This window comes from Ranitomeya variabilis, chromosome 1 (genome assembly GCF_051348905.1).
Source record: "Ranitomeya variabilis isolate aRanVar5 chromosome 1, aRanVar5.hap1, whole genome shotgun sequence".
In the NCBI taxonomy this organism is placed as follows: domain Eukaryota; kingdom Metazoa; phylum Chordata; class Amphibia; order Anura; family Dendrobatidae; genus Ranitomeya; species Ranitomeya variabilis.
In genome coordinates, this window is record NC_135232.1 from 460,583,133 (window position 1) to 460,604,334 (window position 21,202).

At 41.9% G+C, this 21,202-nt stretch overlaps 1 protein-coding gene across 1 annotated transcript in view; it reads right to left on the reverse strand.

Moving 5' to 3' along the window:
* Positions 1-21,202, reverse strand: part of MUSK (muscle associated receptor tyrosine kinase) — a 252,498-nt gene that overhangs the window by 180,982 nt on the left and 50,314 nt on the right. The window contains exon 4 of the mRNA XM_077281030.1: positions 19,639-19,766. Within this exon, the coding sequence (XP_077137145.1) occupies positions 19,639-19,766 (128 nt within the window). The remainder of the gene's footprint in view (positions 1-19,638; positions 19,767-21,202) is intronic.

Sequence of the window (21,202 nt, forward strand, 5' to 3'; positions counted from 1 at the left end):
GTATTAAGTCTAATTCAGTTAATTCAGCAGTTTTTTTTAGGGTAATTTTAAGATAGTGACAGTATGTTGCAGCTCAGCAATAAATATAGGAAGAGAAAGCCCTAAACATTGGACAAATACTCCAGAAGGTATGAGAAACTTATTAATTAAAGAAGATAAAGTAGTAGTTTGTGAATAATACAGTGATTTACCGTATTTTTTGGACTATAAGACGCAGCGGACTATAAGGCGCACCCTGGTTTTAGAGGTGGAAAATAGGGAAAAAAAAATATTTGAAGCAAAAAAAGTGGTAAAATATTTAATAATATAAATAACATACTATTATATGTGGTGTTATTATATATAATAGTACATTATTATGTTGGAAGCTGCAGGACCAGTGTGGTGTCTGTACAGTACTATATGAAGATGCTGGAGGGTGAGTATAAGAATGGGGGCGCACGGCTTATATTGAAAGCACCACTCCAGCACTGCAAAATAGCACTGGAGTGCTGCTTTAAAATCCCATGGGAGAACTATAACTCCCAGCATGTCCTGCAGATCCTATGACATGCTGGGAGTTATAGTTCACCACAGGAGTGGCAGAGTGTTTATTGTGTTTTGTAAAGACTAACCTCTTAATTGTGGCAGCCAGCCACTGTGGTGAGGTAAAAGCATCCCATAGGAACGGAGGCTCCCGGTTACACCGGTAAGATTCAGGGGCCACTGGAGAGGTGAGTATATCCATATATATCCATATACTCACCTCTCCGGCGGCCCCTGGACCTTACCACTGTAACCGGGAGCCTCCGTTCCTAAGAATGAGCCCGTGAAGGACCTTCGATGACATCGCGGCTGACGTCGCGGCTTCTGATTGGTCGCATGAGCGGTCACATGAGCGGTCATGCGACCAATCAGAAGCCGCGACGTCATCGAAGGCCCTTCACGCGCTCATTAAGTAAGATCCAGGGGCCACCGGAGAGGTGAGTATATTCATATTTTTTATTTTAATTCTTTATTTTACACATGAATATGGTTCCGATACCGATTCCCGATACCACAAAAGTATCGGAACTCGGTATCGGAATTCCGATACCGCAAGTATCGGCCGATACCCGATACTTGCGGTATCGGAATGCTCAACACTAATTTTAGCCCCTTTCCGACATCAGGCGTAATAGTACTCCGATGTCGGACACCCACCCTTTGATGTGGGTTCCGGCGCTGAGCTCACATCTTTCAAGGTAAAAGTCAGCTGTTTTGAACAGCTGACATGTGCCCGGGACAGCCACAGGTGGACTCTCGATCCACCCGCGGCTAGTAACCCGTTAAATGCAGCTGTCAAACTCTGACAGCGGCATTTAACATGCGCTACCAGCAATCGCGCCAGAAATCTGACCATTAGTGACCCCGTCACGTGATTTTGGGTCACCGATGGGTTGGCATTGCAACCAGACCTCTATGACTGTCACTGCCAGATTGCTATGAGTGCCACCCGGTGGTTGGCGCTCATAGCAAGTGAGTAATTCTGCTACATACCGGCAATCTGATCATTGCCTGTATATAGCAGAGTCAATCAGGTTATGGCAGCTTCTAGTCTTCCATGGAGACTATTGAAGCATGCCAAACGTAAAAAAAATGTTTTAAAAATAAAAAAAGATATAAAAGTTCAAATCACCCCACACATTTTTCCCCATTCAAAATAAAACAATAAAAAAAAACTAATTTACACATATTTGGTATTGCCGCTTTCAGAATCGCCCGATCTATCAGGAAAAAAAAGGATTAACCTGATCGCTAAATGGCATAGTGATAAAATGTCAGAACCCATAATTACCTTTTTTTTGGTCGCCACAATATTGCATTAAAATGCAATAACGGCAATCAAGAGATTGTACCTGCACCAAAATGATATCATTAAAAACGTCAGCTCAGCGTGCAAAAAATAAGCCTTCATCCAACCCAAGATCACAAAAATAGAGACGCTACGGGTATCGGAAAATGGTTCAATTTTTTTTTTATATCCCTAGAACGCATACCTGGGGCCTCACAGGCCTGCCAGGTTACTTGTTTTCTATTTTCTGTAAAAGTACTTTAGTTAGAATTTTGAAAATCTAGGTAATCCTCAGGTATATAGTTGTTAGTAATTTCCAGTTATTCATATATTTTTATGTTACTCCATATTCACGCACCTGGGGCCTTTTAGGCCTGTACTAGGTTTACATGTGATACTCAGTCTTTTTGTCTGCATTGTTGCTGGGGAAGAACTTTTATGACTCTGCTATTGCTGGGAAGAGTGTGGATTCTGCATGACAACATGGTCTGATTTACTGTGGCAAAGAAGCTGACGCTCCAGTCCAGAAAGACCTATGTTCCAACATAGTAAAAACACTTGCTCTACCAATTTTCAATTCAGGAAAAAATATTACAATGGATAATTACTTTACCAATTTTGAAATGGCCAACTTTTTGCTTCAAAAGCAACTTACACTTGTTGGTACTATGAGGCCAAACCGCCACGAAATTCCTCAAATCATGAAGCACAATTCACAGCAAACAATCTACGTGAGTGTATTCGGTTTCTGCAATCAAGCAACAATGGTGTATTTTAAAGCCAAGAAAGAAAAATCCATGATATTACTGAGTACAATGCATCATGATGGAAGTATTGACACCAATGACAGGAAAAAAAACCCTGAAATCATACTGCATTATAATAAGACAAAAGGAGGTGTCGACAAGATGGACGAAATGATTGGAGAGTATTCGTGCAAAAGGCAGACTAAACTGTCATGTCGGATGCTGTTCAGACTAGGTCGTTCGACAGACAGCGGTAATTCCGCTTTTGACCACTATGCGCTCATTGGCGTCGGCTAGTTTTTATCTAGCTGGTCCGGGGTTAATTTACCTGGTGCTCGGATAGGCAGCTGGGCCATGCCCACTGCCTTTAAATAGTTCTCCTGAACATTGGGCGTCGCCGATTATAGCTTCTGTATTGTGCATTGTTATCTCGGTCTGGAGTGGTGAGCTAGTAGTTGGAGTATCACTGCTGGTGGTGTATTTCCCTTTGTCTTATTTGCTCCTTCCTATATTTGTATTTGTTTTGCCCTTTGCATTTATAGTGTATTCCTGAGTGACTGCGGCGTGGTGCTTACTTTTCCGTTATCCTTGTCTGTGCTAACTGTGGGTATTGGATTGTGGTCTTCACTGGGTGGTGGGAGGTAGTTTCAGCCTAGGGCTGAAACAGGAGATAAGGTGAGGGTGGAGGCCCAGACATGCACACCATCAGTGTAAACTCTGGGAGAGGGACAGTCAGGGTTTCCCTAGTCTGAGGGAAATAGCAGGGGCCCGGGTTATTAGCTCTTTCCTGCCTAGGTCTCCCGTGACATTATAATTGGCCAACATTATTTCCATGGATCCCATGATTTCCATAACCTGCCAGTTGGAGGCGCTGTCCCTACAGGTCACTGAGTTAAGGGGGGCAGTGCAGCAACAGGGACTAGCAGTGTCTAATGTGCAAGCTGGAGTTACAGGTAAAGTTGCTGAGCCTAAGTTTCCTTTGCTTGAAAAATTTGCTGGGGAACGCAGTAAATTTGTTTCTTTTTGTGAAGCTTGCAAACTGTATTTCTGTATGCGCCCGATCTCCTCCGGTAATGAGGCTCAGCGTGTGGGCCTGGTGTTGTCATTATTAAGCAGGGATCCCCAAGCTTGGACGTTTTCTTTGCCGTCTGATTCTGTTACATTTAACTCGGTGGAGAGTTTTTTTTCTGCTCTAGGACACATTTACGACGACCCGGACAGAATGGCTCTAGCAGAATCTAAGATAGCACTATTTGGCAGGGGGAGCGTGTTGCAGAGGATTACTGTTCTGAATTTCGCTGCTGGGTGGTCGACACACAGTGGAATGATCCCGCGCTGTGGAGTAACTTTATTCATGGAGTTTCTGATAGGGTTAAAAAAGCCCTTCTGATGTACGAGACTCCTGCTTCACTAGATTCCGCTATGAGTCTTGTTGTCCGCATTAATCGCCGCTTGCATCAGGGGGTTCATGAGACGCCACCTGTGGGTGAAAGTTTAGGTTCACGTGAGGTTGCTGCAGGTGAGCCCACGGAACCTATGCAAGTCGCAGGGGTATCACATGTTAAGAATCGAGCCCCTGTACTCAGGAGGAAGGGAGTCTGTTTTTACTGCGGTAAAACTGGTCATTTTATTAATATCTGTCCTCTGCTGTCAAAGAAAAATGCAACGGCGGAAACGTCTAAGCTCAGAGGGTGTGGAGGAGTCCAATCTGAGCTTATGTATATCCTCCATGATGGTTTCTCAGTGCATGCTCCCTGCCAAAGTTGTTGTCGCTGGCAGAGAGCTGCCAATCACTGTTTTTGTGGATAGTGGTTCTGCCACAAATCTCATTGATGAGGAGTTTGCGCGCACTGCTGGTTTTAGGATCGAAAAACTGCCTCATCCTATCCGCGTGGTCACCATTAGTGTTGAGCATTCCGATACCGCAAGTATCGGGTATCGGCCGATATTTGCTGTATCGGAATTCCGATACCGAGATCCGATACTTTTGTGGTATCGGGTATCGGTATCGAAACAACATTAATGTAAAAATGTGTAAAAGAGAGAATTAAAATAAAAAATATTGCTATACTCACCTCTCCGACGCAGCCTGCACCTTACCGAGGGAAGCAGCAGCGTTCTTTGTTTAAAATTTGCGCTTTTCTTTCCTTACGTGAAGTCCCGGCTTTGTGTTTGGTTGCGTCGCAGTCACATGGGCGACGCAACCAATCACAGCAAGCCGTGACGTAATTTCAGGTCCTTAAGGATTTTAAAATTACGTCCCGGCTTTGTGATTGGTTGCGTCGCAGTCACATGGGCGACGCAACCAATCACAAGCCGTGATGTCACGGGAGGCTGGACACGCGCGCATTTTAAAATGCGCGCGTGTCCAGCCTCCCGGCTTGTGATTGGTTGACCGCGACGCAACCAATCACAAAGCCGGGACGTAATATTAAAATCCTGAAGGACCTGAAATTGCGTCACGGCTTGCTGTGATTGGTTGCGTCGCCCATGTGACTGCGACGCAACCAATCACAACGCCGGAACGTAATTTTAAAATCCTGAAGGACCTGAAATTACGTCACGGCTTGCTGTGATTGGTTGCGTCCCGGCCACATGGGCGGCACGCGACCAATCACAAGCCGGGACTTCACGTAAAGGAAAGAAAAGCGCGAATTTTAAACAAAGAACGCTGCCGCTTCCCTCGGTAAGGTGCAGGCTGCGTCGGAGAGGTGAGTATAGCAATATTTTTTATTTTAATTCTTTCTTTTACACATTAATATGGTTCCCAGGGCCTGAAGGAGAGTTTCCTCTCCTTCAGACCCTGGGAACCATCAGGGATACCGTCCGATACATGAGTCCCATTGACTTGTATTGGTATCGGGTATCGGTATCGGATTGGATCCGATACTTTGCCGGTATCGGCCGATACTTTCCGATACCGATACTTTCAAGTATCGGACGGTATCGCTCAACACTAGTCACCATCAATTCTGCTCCTCTTCCACAGGGGGAGATTACTGAGTTTGTGGATGAGGTTAAACTCCACATTGGGGTTCTTCATTTCGAGCAGGTTACATGTAAGGTGCTCAAGAGTCTTCCGGCACAATTGGTTCTGGGTTTTCCATGGTTGTCTACACACAACCCGGTTATTGACTGGAAAACTCAGGACATAATTCAGTGGAGTGATTTCTGACAGGAGAATTGCTTGGCCACATGTGTTTCTGCTGTGACTCCAAGCGTTCCTGAGTCACTTCTGGATTTTGTGGATGTGTTCTCTGAGAAGGGTTGTTCAGAGTTGCCACCACATCACTCCTATGACTGTTCTATCAGGTTTAAACCAGGGGCCAAGTTGCCTAAAGCAAGGATGTTTAATATCTCCGGTCCGGAGAGACAAGTGCTAAAGGATTACATTACTGAAAGTTTGAGCAAAGGGCACATCAGGCCTTCATCGTCTCCTGTGGCAGCAGGGTTCTTCTTCATTAAAAAGAAGAAAGATGGTGGACTACGGCCGTGTCTGGATTTCAGGGAGTTAAACCAGATTACGGTTCGTGATCCATACTCTATGCCATTGATTCCGGATTTGTTCAACCAGGTGGCAGGTGCTAAGTGGTTTACCAAGCTTGACCTCAGGGGGGCGTACAACCTCATAAGAGTCCATCAAGGTGATGAGTGGAAGACGGCTTTTAATACCCCTGAGGGTCATTTTGAAAATTTGGTGATGCCATTTGGGTTGACAAAAGCGCCTGCAGTGTTTCAACATTTCATTAATGATGTGTTCTCGCATGATTTGGGGAAATTCGTTATTGTGTACCTAGATGACATCCTCATATATTTTTGCGACTGTGATACTCATTTAGATCATGTCAGGCAGGTGTTACAGCTTCTCAGAGAGAATAAGCTATATGCAAAACTGGAGAAATGTGTATTTTCGGTACAGGAGTTGCCTTTCTTGGGCTATATTGTGTCTGCTTCTGGGTTTAAAATGGACGCCGCTAAGGTGCAAGCGGTGTAGCATTGGGAATGGCCTGATAACCTAAAAGCACTTCAGCGGTTCCTTGGGTTTTCTAACTACTATAGGAAGTTTATCAAGGATTTTTCTATCGTTGCTAAACCGCTAACTGACATCACTAAAAAGGGTACCAATTTCTCCGTTTGGCCTGAGGCTGCTGTGTGCGCATTTGACTCTCTTAAAAACAGGTTTGTTTCGGCTCCCATTCTGGTGCAGCCAGATGTATTGAAACCTTTTGTTGTAGAAGTCGATGCATCTGAGGTTGGTGTGGGGGTGGTGCTGTCACAAGGCTCATCCTTGAGCGGTTTGCGTCCATGCTCCTATTTTTCCAAGAAACTGTCGCCCGCCGAACGTAACTACGATATCGGCAACAGATATTGTTGGCAATCAAATTGGCCTTTGAGGAATGGCGACACTTCTTGGAGGGGTCGGTTCATCAGGTTAATGTTATTACCAACCATAAGAATTTGCTTTATTTGGAGTCTGCCAAGCGTCTGTCTCCCAGGCAGGCTCACTGGGCATTGTTTTTCACGCGGTTCAACTTTGTTGTCACTTACAGACCTGGTTCTAAAAACACTAAGGCGGATGCTTTGTCCAGGTATTTTCCGAGGGGAGAGCCTTGGGAAGATCCAGTACCCATCCTCCAAAAGGGTGTTGTGGTTTCGGCTCTCACTACCGAGGTTGAGGCTGAGATTGCCGAGGTCCAGGAGGAGGTACCATCTGAGCTTCCCATCAACAAAACGTTTGTACCACTTCATCTCCGCTTAAAGGTTTTGGCGGAGCATCATGATGCTGTCCTGGCTGGCCATCAAGGGGTTAGGGGTACCTTGGAGTTGGTGTCACGTCGGTTTTGGTGGCCCAAGATCCGACCGGACGTGGTCTCATACGTGTCAGCTTGCACCACGTGCGCTAGGACTAAGATGCCTCGCTCCCGTCCTGTTGACACACTACTTCCTCTCGAGGTACCTAGTAAGCCGTGGATGGAAATCTCCATGGATTTTATCACTGACTTGCCGTCCTCAGCTGGGAACACGGTCATCTTGGTGATTGTTGATCGGTTCTCAAAAATTTGTGTCTTTGCCTTGATTGCCTAACCCTAAGACTCTGGCTCAGGTATTTGTGCAGGAGGTGGTCAGACTTCATGGGGTTCCATCTGACATCGTTTCTGATAGGGGTACTCAGTTTGTGGCAAAATTTTGGAAAGCATTTTGTTCACGGCTGGGGATCAAGTTGTCTCATTCTTCGGCGTTTCATCCTCAGTCAAATGGTCAGACCGAGCGTATGAACCAAAATTTGAAACAGTACTTATGCTGCTTTGTTTTGGATAACCAGGAGGAGTGGTCGAAGTTTCTTCCTTTGGCTGAGTTTGCCATCAATAATCACCGCCAGGAGTCATCTGGGGAGTCTCCGTTTTTTTGTGTTTACGGGCTTCATCCTCAATTTTGTACTTTGAGTCAGGGGGGCTCTTCCGACGTCCCGGAGGAAGACCAGTTAGGAGCACAATTATCATCAGTCTGGAGGAGAGTTAAACAGCGCCTGTTGAGTGTGGGTGCTAGGTACAAACGTGTGGCTGACAGTAGGCATGTGCCAGGTCCAGACCTGAGTGTGGATGACTGGGTGTGGTTATTCACAGAAAACATAAGACTCAAAATACCATCTCTTAAATTGGGTCCACGGATTATTGGTCCATTTAGGGTCACCGCCGTCATTAACCCAGTAGCGTACCGATTGGAGCTTCCTACGGAGTATAAGATACACAACGTGTTCCACAGGTCTCTTTTAAAGAAGGTGGTGGGTTCGGTGGATGCGGTGCCTATGCCACCTCCCGTCTTGGTGGATGGTAATTTGGAATTTGAAGTCTCCAAGGTGGTTGACTCTCGTGTAGTGCGCCGCACTTTACAGTACTTGGTACACTGGCATGGTTATGGGCCTGAGGAGAGGTCCTGGGTACCAGCCTCGGATGTTCATGCGGATCGGCTGGTCAGGTTTTTTCACCGCCGCCATCTGGACAAGCCGGGTCCTATAAGCCGTGAGGGCCCTGGGGTCCCTCGTAGAAGGCGGGGTACTGTCATGTCGGATGCTGTTCAGACCAGGTCGTTCAACAGACAGCGGTAATTCCGCTTTTGACCACTATGCGCTCATTGGAGTCGGCTAGATTTTATCTAGCTGGTCCAGGGTTAATTTACCTGGTGCTCGGATTGGAAGCTGGGCCATGCCCACTGCCTTTAAATAGTTCTCCTGAACATTGGACGTCGCCGATTATAGCTCTGTCTTGTGCATTGTTATCTCGGTCTGGAGTGGTGAGCTAGTAGTTGGAGTATCGTTGCTGGTGGTGTATTTCCCTTTGTCTTATTTGCTCCTTCCTATATTTGTATTTGTTTTGCTCTTTGCATTTATAGTTTATTCCTGAGTGACTGTGGCGTGGTTCTTACTTTTCCGTTATCCTTGTCTGTGCTAACTGTGGGTATTGGAGTGTGGTCTTCACTGGGTGGTGGGAGGTAGTTTCAGCCTAGGGTTGAAACAGGAGATAAGGCGAGGGTGGAGGCCCAGACATGCACACCATCAGTGTAAACTCTGGGAGAGGGACAGACAGGGTTTACCTAGTCTGAGGGAAATCGCAGGGGCCCGGGTTATTAGCCCTTTCCTGCCTAGGTCTCCCATGACATAAACGTTGGCCTGTTGCCCTTTTTTCCAATATCCTTGATGTGTCAGCCCTACATTGTTTACTGTCAAACTAATCCAGAATTCCATGCCAACAGGAAGGACAAGAGACGTCTATTTTTGACAGAACTTTGTTATGAATTTTTGATGTCTACTATGATGGGGAGAAGCAGCATGATATGCTTATCAAGGCAAATTACGGAGGCAATGATCCGATGTAGAATACGTTTTCTGGAACATGCAGAGCAAAGAGTAAAAAAAAGAAAGCGCTGCTATATTTGTCCAGCAAAGAAGGAAAGAAAATCGGAGCGTTTCTGTTCTACTTGCGGACAAAATGCATGCAAGGAACATTCAGCCGAAAAAATAATATGCGAGAATTGTCGGGGGAATATGTAAAGTTACAAATAAATATTCCTGCACCAAGTTTGCTACAACCAAAAAATGTTTTCATAAAAAATTGAATATAGAATGCCTATATTTGGCGTGCCCGTTTACTTACTTTTTTGCTGTTTTATGCACATAATTATGTTTTGAAATATACACATCTTAGGCTGTGTTCCCAGTAGCGCTGGGGTTCGCCAGAAGGGGATCCATAATGGATCTGACCTCCTGGTAACTCCAGCTAAGGCTGCCGGAATGGCGGGATTCCGCCAGCCTTAGCTGGAGTCACCAAGAGGTCAGATCCATTACGGATCCCCTCCTGGCGGACCCCAGCGCTAGTTGAAATGCATCCTTACCTTGCAATTGTAAAATAAATTTTGAAAAGTGTTTTTATTTGAGTTATTCCGTGTTATTTGCACACAGGCCTAAAAGGCCCCAGGTGCGTGAATATGGGGTAGTCCCAAAAAAAGGTTGTTATACCGAAATGCCTATAACATAAAAATATATGAACAACTGGAAATTACTAACAACCATATACCTGAGGAATACCTAGAGTTTCAAAATTCTAACTAAAGTAATTTTACAGAAAATAGAAAACAAGTAACCTGGCAGGCCTGCGAGGCCCCAGGTATGCGTCCGCCAGCCTTAGCTGGGGTCACCAGGAGGTCAGATCCAGAACGGAATGCCGTCCTGGCGGACCCATGCGCTAGTGGGAATGCATCCTTACTTTGCAATAAACTTTGAAAAGTATTTTTATTTGAGTTATTCCATGATAATTGTAAACAGGCCTAAAAGGCCCCAGGTGCGTGAATGTGTAGATTTCTATGGGTATACGTTCTAGGGTTAACAAAGGTTGGAATTTTTTTCACCACTTAGATTAAAAGAACCTAGACATGTTTTGTGTCTATAAACGCGCAATGACCTGGAGAATCATAATGGCAGGTCAGTTTTAGCATTTAGTGAACATAGCAAAAAAGCAAAGCAAAAAACAACTGTGGAATTGCAAATTTTTTTGCAATTTTACTGCACTTGGAATTTTTTTCCCATTTTCCAGTACAAGATATGTTAAACCAATAATGTTGTTCAAATGTACAATTCATCCCACAAAAAATAAGCCCTCACATGGCCATATTGACAGAAAAATAAAAAAGCTATGGCTCTGGGAAGGAAGGGAGCAAAACATAAAAATGCAAAAACAAAAATACCTCTGGTCATGAAGGGGTTAAAAACATGAAGTCTGCCTTGAACTGTGTTATTAAATTAATCTGTTTCTATGGTAAGGTCACTTTGACATTACTAAGGCTATATTTCGGGGTTAGATGCAGTCTGAGAAGACCTCTTCAGTGTTATACATATTTTTCCAGAGCAATTGTAGTATGTGTAATTTGCAGCTAATTCCACTGCCACAAATCAAATGTTTAAAAAAAAATTGCCAACCCTGGCAACTTTGATTTTGTTCCTCTTTACTATTTACTGTTTAGTGTAATTGACATAATTTTATTCTGAGGAGTCAATACAATTATGATGATGCTTTTTCTTTAAAAAACCTTTGTAGAAAAAATATTTTTTGAGTTGAAATAATCTGAGATCTACCGTATATTGTTTCCGAGTTGTATGAGGGCTTGTTTTTTGAAAGACAGGCTTTGGTTTTGACTCATGACAATTTTGAGTACTTACTTTTTGATCAGTTTTATTAATTTTTTAGTAACAGTGTGAATAAAAACAGGAGTTTTTCTATTATTTTTTATATTTTTTATGATGTTCACTATATACACTACAGACCAAAAGTTTGGACACACCTTCTCATTTAAAGATTTTTCTGTATTTTCATGACTATGAAAATTGTAGATTCACACTGAAAGCATCAAAACTATGAATTAACACATGTGGAATTATATACTTAACAAAAAAGTGTGAAACAACTGAAAATATGTCTTATATTCTAGGTTCTTCAAAGTAGCCTCCTTTTGCTTTGATGACTGCTTTGAACACTCTTGGCATTCTCTTGATGAGCTTCAAGAGGTAGTCACTGGGAATGGTCTTCTGACAATCTTGAAGGAGTTCCCAGAGATGCTTAGCACTTGTTGGCCCTTTTGCCTTCACTCTGCGGTCCAGCTCACCCCAAACTATCTCGATTGGGTTCAGGTCTGGTGACTGTGGAGTTCAGGTCATCTGGCGTAGCACCCCATCACTCTCCTTCTTGGTCAAATAGCCCTTACACAGCCTGGAGGTGTGTTTGGGGTTATTGTCGTGTTGAAAAATAAATGATGGTCCAACTAAACGCAAACCGGAAGGAATAGCATGTCGCTGCAAAATGCTGTGGTAGCCATGCTGGTTCAGTATGCCTTCAATTTTGAATAAATCCCCCCCCCTACAGTGTCACCAGCAAAGCACCCCCACACCATCACACCTCCTCCTCCATCCTTCACGGTGGGAACCAGGCAAGTAGAGTCCATCCGTTCCCCTTTTCTGCATTGCACAAAGACACGGTGGTTGGAACTAGGGTTGAGCGACTTTTATTCTTATAGGATCGGGTCGGGTTTCACGAAACCCGACTTTCTCAAAAGTCGGGTCGAGTGAAATCGGCCGATCCTATAAAAAAGTCAGGGTCGGGGTTGGCCAAAACGCGAAACCCAATGCAGTGCAATGGGATACTATGGTTCCCAGGGTCTGAAGGAGAGAAAACTCTCCTTCAGGCCCTGGGATCCATATTTAAGTGTAAAATAAAGAATTAAAATAAAAAATATTGATATACTCACCCTCTGACGCGCCCTGGTACTAAACGGCATCTTCCGTTCCTAAGAATGGCGCTTGAAAGACCTTTCAAATGCTTCACGGCTTGTGATTGGTCGCGGCGGCCCACGTGATCGCTCAGCGACCAATCACAACAAGCCGTGACGTAATTCTCAGGTCCTAAATTCCTCATTCTAGGAATGCCGGAAAGAAGCCGAGGGTGAGTATATTCCTATTAGGTATATACTCACCCTCGGACGCACCCTGCTTCTTTTCGGCAGCCTTCCTTCTTAAGAATTAGAGCGTGAAGGGCCTTAGATGACGTCACGGCTTTTTGATTGGTCGCGGCGGCCCACGTGACCGCTCAGCGACCAATCACAAGCCGTGACGTAATTCTCATGGCCTAAATTCCTAGAATGAGGAATTTAGGACCTGAGAATTACGTCACGGCTTGTTGTGATTGGTCGCTCAGCGGTCACGTGGGCCGCCGCGACCAATCACAAGCCGTGAAGCATTCGAAAGGTCTTTCAAGCGCCATTCTTAGGAACAGAAGATGCTGGTTACCAGCGGTGATGTCCAGGCTGCGTCGGAGAGGTGAGTATATCAATATTTTTTATTTTAATTCTTTATTTTACACTTAAATGTGGATTCCGATACCGAGTTCCGATATCTCAAACATATCGGAACTCAGTATCGGAATTCCGATACCAGATTCAGAAGATCGCCGACCTCATGGCCGACCCCACACAGGGGTCGGGTCGGGTCGGGTTTCATGAAACCCGACTTTGCCAAAAGTCGGCGACTTCTGAAAATGGCCGACCCGTTTCGCTCAAGCCTAGTTGGAACCAAAGATCTCAAATTTGGACTCATCAGACCAAAGCACAGATTTCCACTGGTCTAATGTCCATTCCTTGTGTTCTTAAGCACAAACAAATCTTTTCTGCTTGTTGCCTGTCCTTAGCAGTCGTTTCCTAGCAGCTATTTTAACATGAAGTCTCCTCTTAACAGTTGTTGAAGAGATATGTCTGCTGCTAGAACTCTGTGTGGCATTGACCTGGTCTCTAATCTGAGCTGCTGTTAACCTACGATTTCTGAGGCTGGTGACTCGGATAAACTTATCCTCAGAAACAGAGGTGACTCTTGGTCTTCCTTTCCTGGGGCGGTCCTCATGTAAGCCAGTTTCTTTGTAGCGCTTGATGGTTTTTGCCACTGCACTTGGGGACACTTTCAAAGTTTTCCCAATTTTTCGGACTGACTGATCTTTATTTCTTAAAGTAATGATGGCCACTCGTTTTTATTTACTTAGCTGCTTTTTTCTTGCCATAATACAAATTCTAACAGTCAATTTAGTAGGACTATCAGCTGTGTATCCACCAGACTTCTGCACAACACAACTGATGGTCCCAACCCCATTTATAAGGCAAGAAATCCCACTTATTAAACCTGACAGAGCACACCTGTGAAGTGAAAACCATTCCCGGTGACTACCTCTTGAAGCTCATCAAGAGAATGCCAAGAGTGTGCAAAGCAGTCATCAAAGCAAAAGGTGGCTACTTTGAAGAACCTAGAATATAACACATAATTTCAGCTGTTTCACACTTTTTTATTAAGTATATAATTCCACATATGTTAATTCATAGTTTTGATGCCTTCAGTGTGAATGTACAATTTTCATAGTCATGAAAATACAGAAAAAATCTTTAAATGAGAAGGTGTGTCCAAACTTTTGGTCTGTACTGTATATGTTCAACATATTATACTACTGTATAGTAGAAGGTAATATGATTACATTGATACCTGAGATATATAATTACATTTTGTTTTGCTACTTTTGCACAAAAAAAAAACATTTAAAAGAAATCATTTTTTTCAATTGTAATATTCTGTGGGCCATAACCTTTTCATTTTTCTGTTGAGAAGCTACTGCATATGAGATTTCATTTTTCTGTTTGTTTAATGAGCTGTAGTATTTATTGGTATTTTGTTGTGATGCTCACACATTTTGGATACTTTTTTATTTCATAGATTTTGTGAGGCAGAATAAATAAAAATCTATGTATAGTCGTTGTTTTTTGTATTTTTTTGTGGCGTTTATCATGTGAATTAAATATTGTTATTGTTTATTTTATATGGGTCAGCACAAATGCAACAATACCAAATATCTGTCTTTATGTGAGAATTCATTAGATTAAACCATTTTTTTTTTAGGAAAGTAGGAATGTAATTTTTTACTTTTAGAATTTTTTTAGTCACGCTACAATTTTTTAACTATATTATTCCACGAGGCAAATTGAGCATGCATTCCTTTGTTCAAGTAAACTTTTTTTGGAAAAAATGTGGTCAATTTAAGGAGCGCTATGGCTGTAGAGCACACTGCAATAGATTAGTGGTGAACAAACCCTTTATTGAACCACTACGCGTTTCGGCAGCTGACTGCTACCTTCCTCAGGTTGATTTACAGACAGTGTAAGAAGTGACACATTAAATAGGGGTGGTGACCAATGGGATGGAAGCATTCAATTATGTCAATTAACCCTTTCTATACAAGCAGTCAGCTGTCAGAAATGCAGCAATAAAACCAAACAATAAAACTAAGAAAAAAAAACCAATAGTCAAAAAATTATCAAGAAATAAAGGGATGTATAATATAAAATGTACAATTTATAAATATAAAAATATGTGAAATATAGCAGTATCATGATAAATAAAATATAAAATTTGACCTAAAGATAATATATTTAAAAGTGATTCAACCACCTAATCACCTACAAAACATGTTTTACATAATATTTTATACACAATCTAAAAATACTAATAACAGATTATACGATAGTATATAAAATTCTTATTTAAAAACTACAAGAGCACAAAGAAACTATGAATTGATCCCTTTTGTCTTTTCTTTATTAATGTCATAACCAGGGATTCCAAGCCAGTCTCCCAGTCTCTACAGTCTGACAAGGATATGCACATTTAGTCCTTTCCTCCTATCCTTTTCTAATTATTACCATACAGTGCATTGTGTATAAAATATTATGTAAAAAATATTATGTAGGTGATTAGGTGGTTGAATCACTTTTAAATATATTATCTTTAGATCAAATTTTATATTTTATTTCATCACAATACTGTGAGATTTCACATATTTTAATATTTATATATTACATTTCACTTTATTTTTTGATAATTTTTTGACTATTTATTGATTTTTTTTTCTTGGCTTTATTTCTTGGTTTTATTGCTGCATTTCTGACAGCTGACTGCTTGTATAGAATGGGTTGATTGACATAATTGAATGCTTCCATCCCATTGGTCACCACCCCTATTTAATGTGTCACTTCCTACACTGTCTGTAAACCCACCTGAGGAAGGTAGCAGCCAACTGCCAAAACACGTAGTGGTTCAATAAAAGGTTTGTTCACCACTAATCTATTGCAGTGTGCTCTATAGCCATAGCGCTCCTTAAATTTACCACATTTTTTCCCAAAAAACTTTTACATTCCCCTTGTGGGATTGTGGCTGGAGCAGCTTGGGGCCATAGAGTTCATCTCCAGACAACAGGACCTGAAGTGAAGTCACATCCTGTGAAGTGGCATCACGTGACTGGATCTTGGGCCCACGTGACCAGACCAGGAAGTAAACCACAGGAGCAATCCCAGAGCAACAGAGCAGGAATGCACGGAGAGGTCCGCTACCGGAGTTGTGCAGGGGTGCATAATCCCTCCAGGTGAGAGGCTAATCCCCCCACCTTCCATTGCAACATCCCAATCTAACCACCTGGTGCTTCTCATGCTGCCCTCTTCCATGTTTATTGTCTTTGTTCAAGTAAACGATATACTGTGCTGTTTATGTAGTGCAGTGAATTATCTTAGTATTAGATCCCTCCTCTGGATTTAATAGCCCTTGATCTATGGCAGACCCAGAGGCGATAAGGTGATAGAAAAATCACACTCTCTATTGGCCACAACTTGTAAGTGATTAATTTTAGCTGCTGTAGAGTGCATAGCCAATAAATGGAGCACTGACCAAGCTTGCGTATATTTGCTCCATTCAAAATGGGGCACTTCAAGGCACCACTAAGAGTTCCAGAACACTGTTCATAGGATGACTGGGGTCCCAGCAGTTGGACCTTATGTAGAGAGGATAACTTGCTATTTTGGGAATAACACTTAAATCCCTTTATGACCTACGATGTACATATACGTCATTGGTTGTGTCCCTGCACTCCATGCGGGCTAAGGTGCTGAGCCCGCATATTTTTTGGCACATGTCAGTTGACTTCATGCACCATGCTGTTAACATGTTAAATGCTGCTGTCAATCTTGACATCGGCATTTTAACATGGTTGTGCCAGAACCGTGCAACAAACTCTGCCTATCAGCGCCCGTGTCACATGACCACGGGGAACTGATGGGTTGTCATGACAACTCAGGTTCTGCAGGAGACCCCTGTGGTTGTCACAGCCTGATTGCTATGTGGCCGGTGCTCATAGCAGATGAGAATTTTTCCCCACATAGCAGGGCTGAAGCCATGCTATATACACTGTGTTCCAAATTATTATGCAAATAATATTTCCTCATATTTTCTCTAAATTACCTATCTGAATTGCAGTCATTGTTATTTTCCAGTCATCTACTATTCTAGTATAATTGCAATGTTTTGGAACAAACTGCCTATGAAAACAGTATCTTTTTTAAAAAAATAAACACTCAAAATGCATGTTCCAAATTATTATGCACAGCAGAGTTTTCAACCTTTTTTTTTTATTTTGAACAAAAAAATGGTCAATTGTGAAGTTATAAGCATTATCAGCTTATTACAAAATGAAATCAAACAGTTTTCAAGTGAAAACTTTATTCTAGGTGATGTTACATTTGCACGTAGGACCCCTTGTTCAAAAGAAGCTTCTGAACTCTCTCGTCCATTGAATTTGTCAGTTTTTGGATGGTTTCTGCTTCAATTGTTTTGCATGTGGACAGAATACCCTCCCAGAGCTGTTGCTTAGATGTGAACTGCCTCCCGCCATCATAGACACTGCTTTTGATGATGCTCCAGAGGTTCTCAATGGGGTTGAGGTCAGGGGAAGATGGTGGCCACACCATAAGTTTGTCATCTTTTATGCCCATAGCAGCCAGAGATGCAGATGTGTTTTTTGCAGCATGAGACGATGCATTATCATGCATGAAAATGATCTTGCTGCGGAAAGCACGGTTCTTCCTTTTAACCATGGCAGGAAGTGTTGTTTTAGGAACTCCACATAGATTATGGAGTTCATCTTTACCCTTTCAGGGATCATAAAGGGGCCGACAATCTCTCTCCCCATTATTCCAGCCCAAAACATTACTCCACCTCCTCCTTGTTGGTGCCTTAGCCGTGTTTTCATGGGGTGTCCATCCTCCACTCCATCCATCTGGACCATAGAGCGTTGCACGGCACTCATCGGTGAACAAAACAGTTTGGAAGTCAGTCTTCATGTATCGTTTGGCCCACTGGAGCCATTTCTGCTTGTTGCAGTGGATAGAGGTGGTCGACAGGATGGCTTACACATAGCTGCAAACCTCTGAAGGACCCTGCATCTTGTTGTTCTGGGGACGTTGGAGGCACCAGCAGCTTCAAAAACTTGTCTGCTGCTATGACAAGACATTTTTGCAGCTGCTCTTTTAACCTTACGCAATTGCCTGTTGGAAAGAGTCCTCAATTTTTCCTTATCAGCACGCACACGTGTGTGCTGGGAATCAGCTACATACTTCTTGATTGTGCGATGATCATGATGAAGTGTCTTGGCAATGTTGATTGTGGTCATGCCTTGACCTAAATACTCCACAATTTTGTTGCTTCTCAGCAGCCGACACATCCTTTTTCTTTCCCATTTTGGCCAAAAATGTAGGCTGCTTAATAATGTGGAACAGCCTTCTTAAGTAGTCTTGCCTTTATTTGGACACACCTGCCAAACTAATTTGCACAGGTATCTGCAATTGCTTTCAGTGTTATAAAGAGTCCTGACACACATCACCATCAATGAGTTTAAATGACAAACAAAAAAATTCTAACCTTATCACTCCTAAACTCTTTATGCATAATAATTTGGAACACAGTGTATAGCAAATGCAATTGGATGATTGCAGCTTCTAGTGTCCCATAGAGACTATTGAATTAAATAAAAAGTAGAAAACATTTTTTTAAAATATAATAAAATGAAAAAAGATCTAAAAGTTCAAATAACCCCCCCATTTGCCTATTTAAAATAAAAAAAATAATAAAAAAATAATAACAATAATAAAAAATACAATTTTGGTACTGCCGCATTCAGAAACGCTCGATCTATCAAAATACTAAAACAATTATTCTGATTGGTAAACGACGTAACAAGAAAAAAGAACAAAACCCCAGAATCACGTTTTTTGGTTGCCCCAACATTGCAATAGGATGCAACAGGCGATTAAAACATCATATCTGCACCAAAATGGTATCAATAAAAATGTCAGTTCTGCGTGCAAAAAATAAGCCCTCACCTAGCACCAGATCCCGTAAAATGGAGACGCTACGTGTCTCTGAAAATTGAGCCTTTTTTTGGATTTTTTTTCGCCACATAAATAAAAAAGAACCTAGACATTTATGGTGTCTTTGAACTTGTAATAATCTGGATAATCATAATGGCAGGTCAGTGTCAGCATTTAGTGAATATGGTTAAAGAAAAAAAAAAGCAAATGTGGAATTGCACTTTTTTTGCAATTGCACCGCACTTAGAAATTTTTTTCCTGTTTTCCAGTACATGATATAGTAAAACCAATGATTTTGTTCAAAAGAACAACTCGTTTTTCAAAAAACAAGCCAAAAATAAAAAAATAAAAAAGTTATGGCTCCGGGAAGAAGGGGAGCAAAACAGGGAAACGCAAAAAAGGAAAACTCCAAGGTCAAGAAGGGGTTAAAATAAAATATTGTGCTAACTTTTATGTATTACTCTAATTTTTTACATATTCAATATTTGCAAATTTACACTAATAACAATTAAGAAACTCGTACATTGCCATTAAATTTAATTTCCCCCTAATTAAACCAATACTATAAAAAACATTTTTCAGTAAATGTTTAGTAACTCCACAATTTATCATGAAAATCTATTCATCATTGTATATTATTATTATTTATTATTATAGCGCCATTTATTCCATGGCACTTTACATGTGAGGAGGGGTATACATAATAAAAACAAGTACAATAATCTTAACCAATACAAGTCATGACTGGTACAGGAGGAGAGAGGACCCTGCCCGCGAGGGCTCACAATCTACAAATATGATTCCAATGCTTACCTTAACAGCATTTTCTCCTTTAATCCATGATACAGATGGTTTGGGATTTCCCAGGTTATTACAAGGCAGGACTGCTTTTACTCCTTCTATAAGTTTTACATTCATTGGTGGGCGGGTAATTTTTGGTTCTGAAAATATAAATGAATTGTAAAGTGCTGCAAAATATGTTGGTGCTATATAAATAAAGATTATTAGGAAATAAAAACTACAACGTAATAAATAGAAACAGCTACAAAAAGTATTTTATCTTCATTAGATAAAATATGGAGCTTCAATGTGACGGATAGGAGATCTCTGGTCCATGAATGATAATCTGAGAATGTACAATGAATATACAAAGTCTAACAATTAATAAAAGTATTAATCATTCATAAAGTATGAATTTTTTTTATTAAACTTACAGCAATCAACCAATAAAGTTCTAAAGTATGAGACTAAAACAAACACGGACCAGCAGTGTGACTTGCGAGAAATACGCAGCGGTGTTAGTGAAAAGCCGGTAATTCAATTGCCGGCTTTTCATTTCTCCTTCCCAAACCCGACAGGATATGAGACATGGTTTACATACAGTAAACCATCTCATATCCCTTTTTTTTTGCATATTCCACACTACTAATGTTAGTAGTGTGTATGTGCAAAATTTGGCCGCTGTAGCTTGTAAAATAAAGGGTTAAATCGCAGAAGAAATTGGCGTGGGCTCCCGTGCAATTTTCTCCGCCAGAGTGGTAAAGCCAGGGACTGAGGGCAGATAATAATAGCCTAGTGAGGGTCCATGGTTATTGCCCCCCCTGGCTAAAAACATCTGCCCCCAGCCACCCCAGAAAAGGCACATCTGGAAGATGCGCCTATTCTGGCACTTGGCCACTCTCTTCCCACTCCCGTGTAGCGGTGGGATATGGGGTAATGAAGGGTTAATATCACCTTGCTATTGTAAGGTGACATTAAGCCAGGTTAATAATGGAGAGGCGTCAATTATGACACCCATCCATTATTAATCCAATTGTTCGAAATAGTTAATAAAACACACACACATAATTACAAAGTCCTTTAATGAAATAAAGACACATGTTGTTGTAATATTTTATTAGACTCTTAATCCACCTGAAGACCCTTGTCATCTAAAACAAAGTTTAAAAAAAAAAACAACAATATTCCATACCTTCCGTCGTTATGTCCCACGATGTAAATCCATCTGAAGGGGTTAAATCATTTTACAGCCAGGAGCTGCGCTAATGCACTCCTGCCTGTAAAACCCCGGGTACTGAATGGAAAACAGGGTGACCTGTAGTTACCTTGAGTTGCGGTGATGCGCCCTCTGCTGGATGTCCTCATATCAACTCGAGCGTGGGAACTTTTCCAAGGCTCCAGTATATAGGACATCCAGTAGAGGGCGCATCACCGCAACTCAAGGTAACTACAGATCACCCAGCTTTCCATTCAGTACCTGGGGTTTTACAGGCAGGAGCGAGTGCATTAGCGCAGCTCCTGGCTGTAAAATGATTTAACCCCTTCAGATGGATTTACATCGTGGGACATAACGACGAAAGGTATGGAATATTGTTGT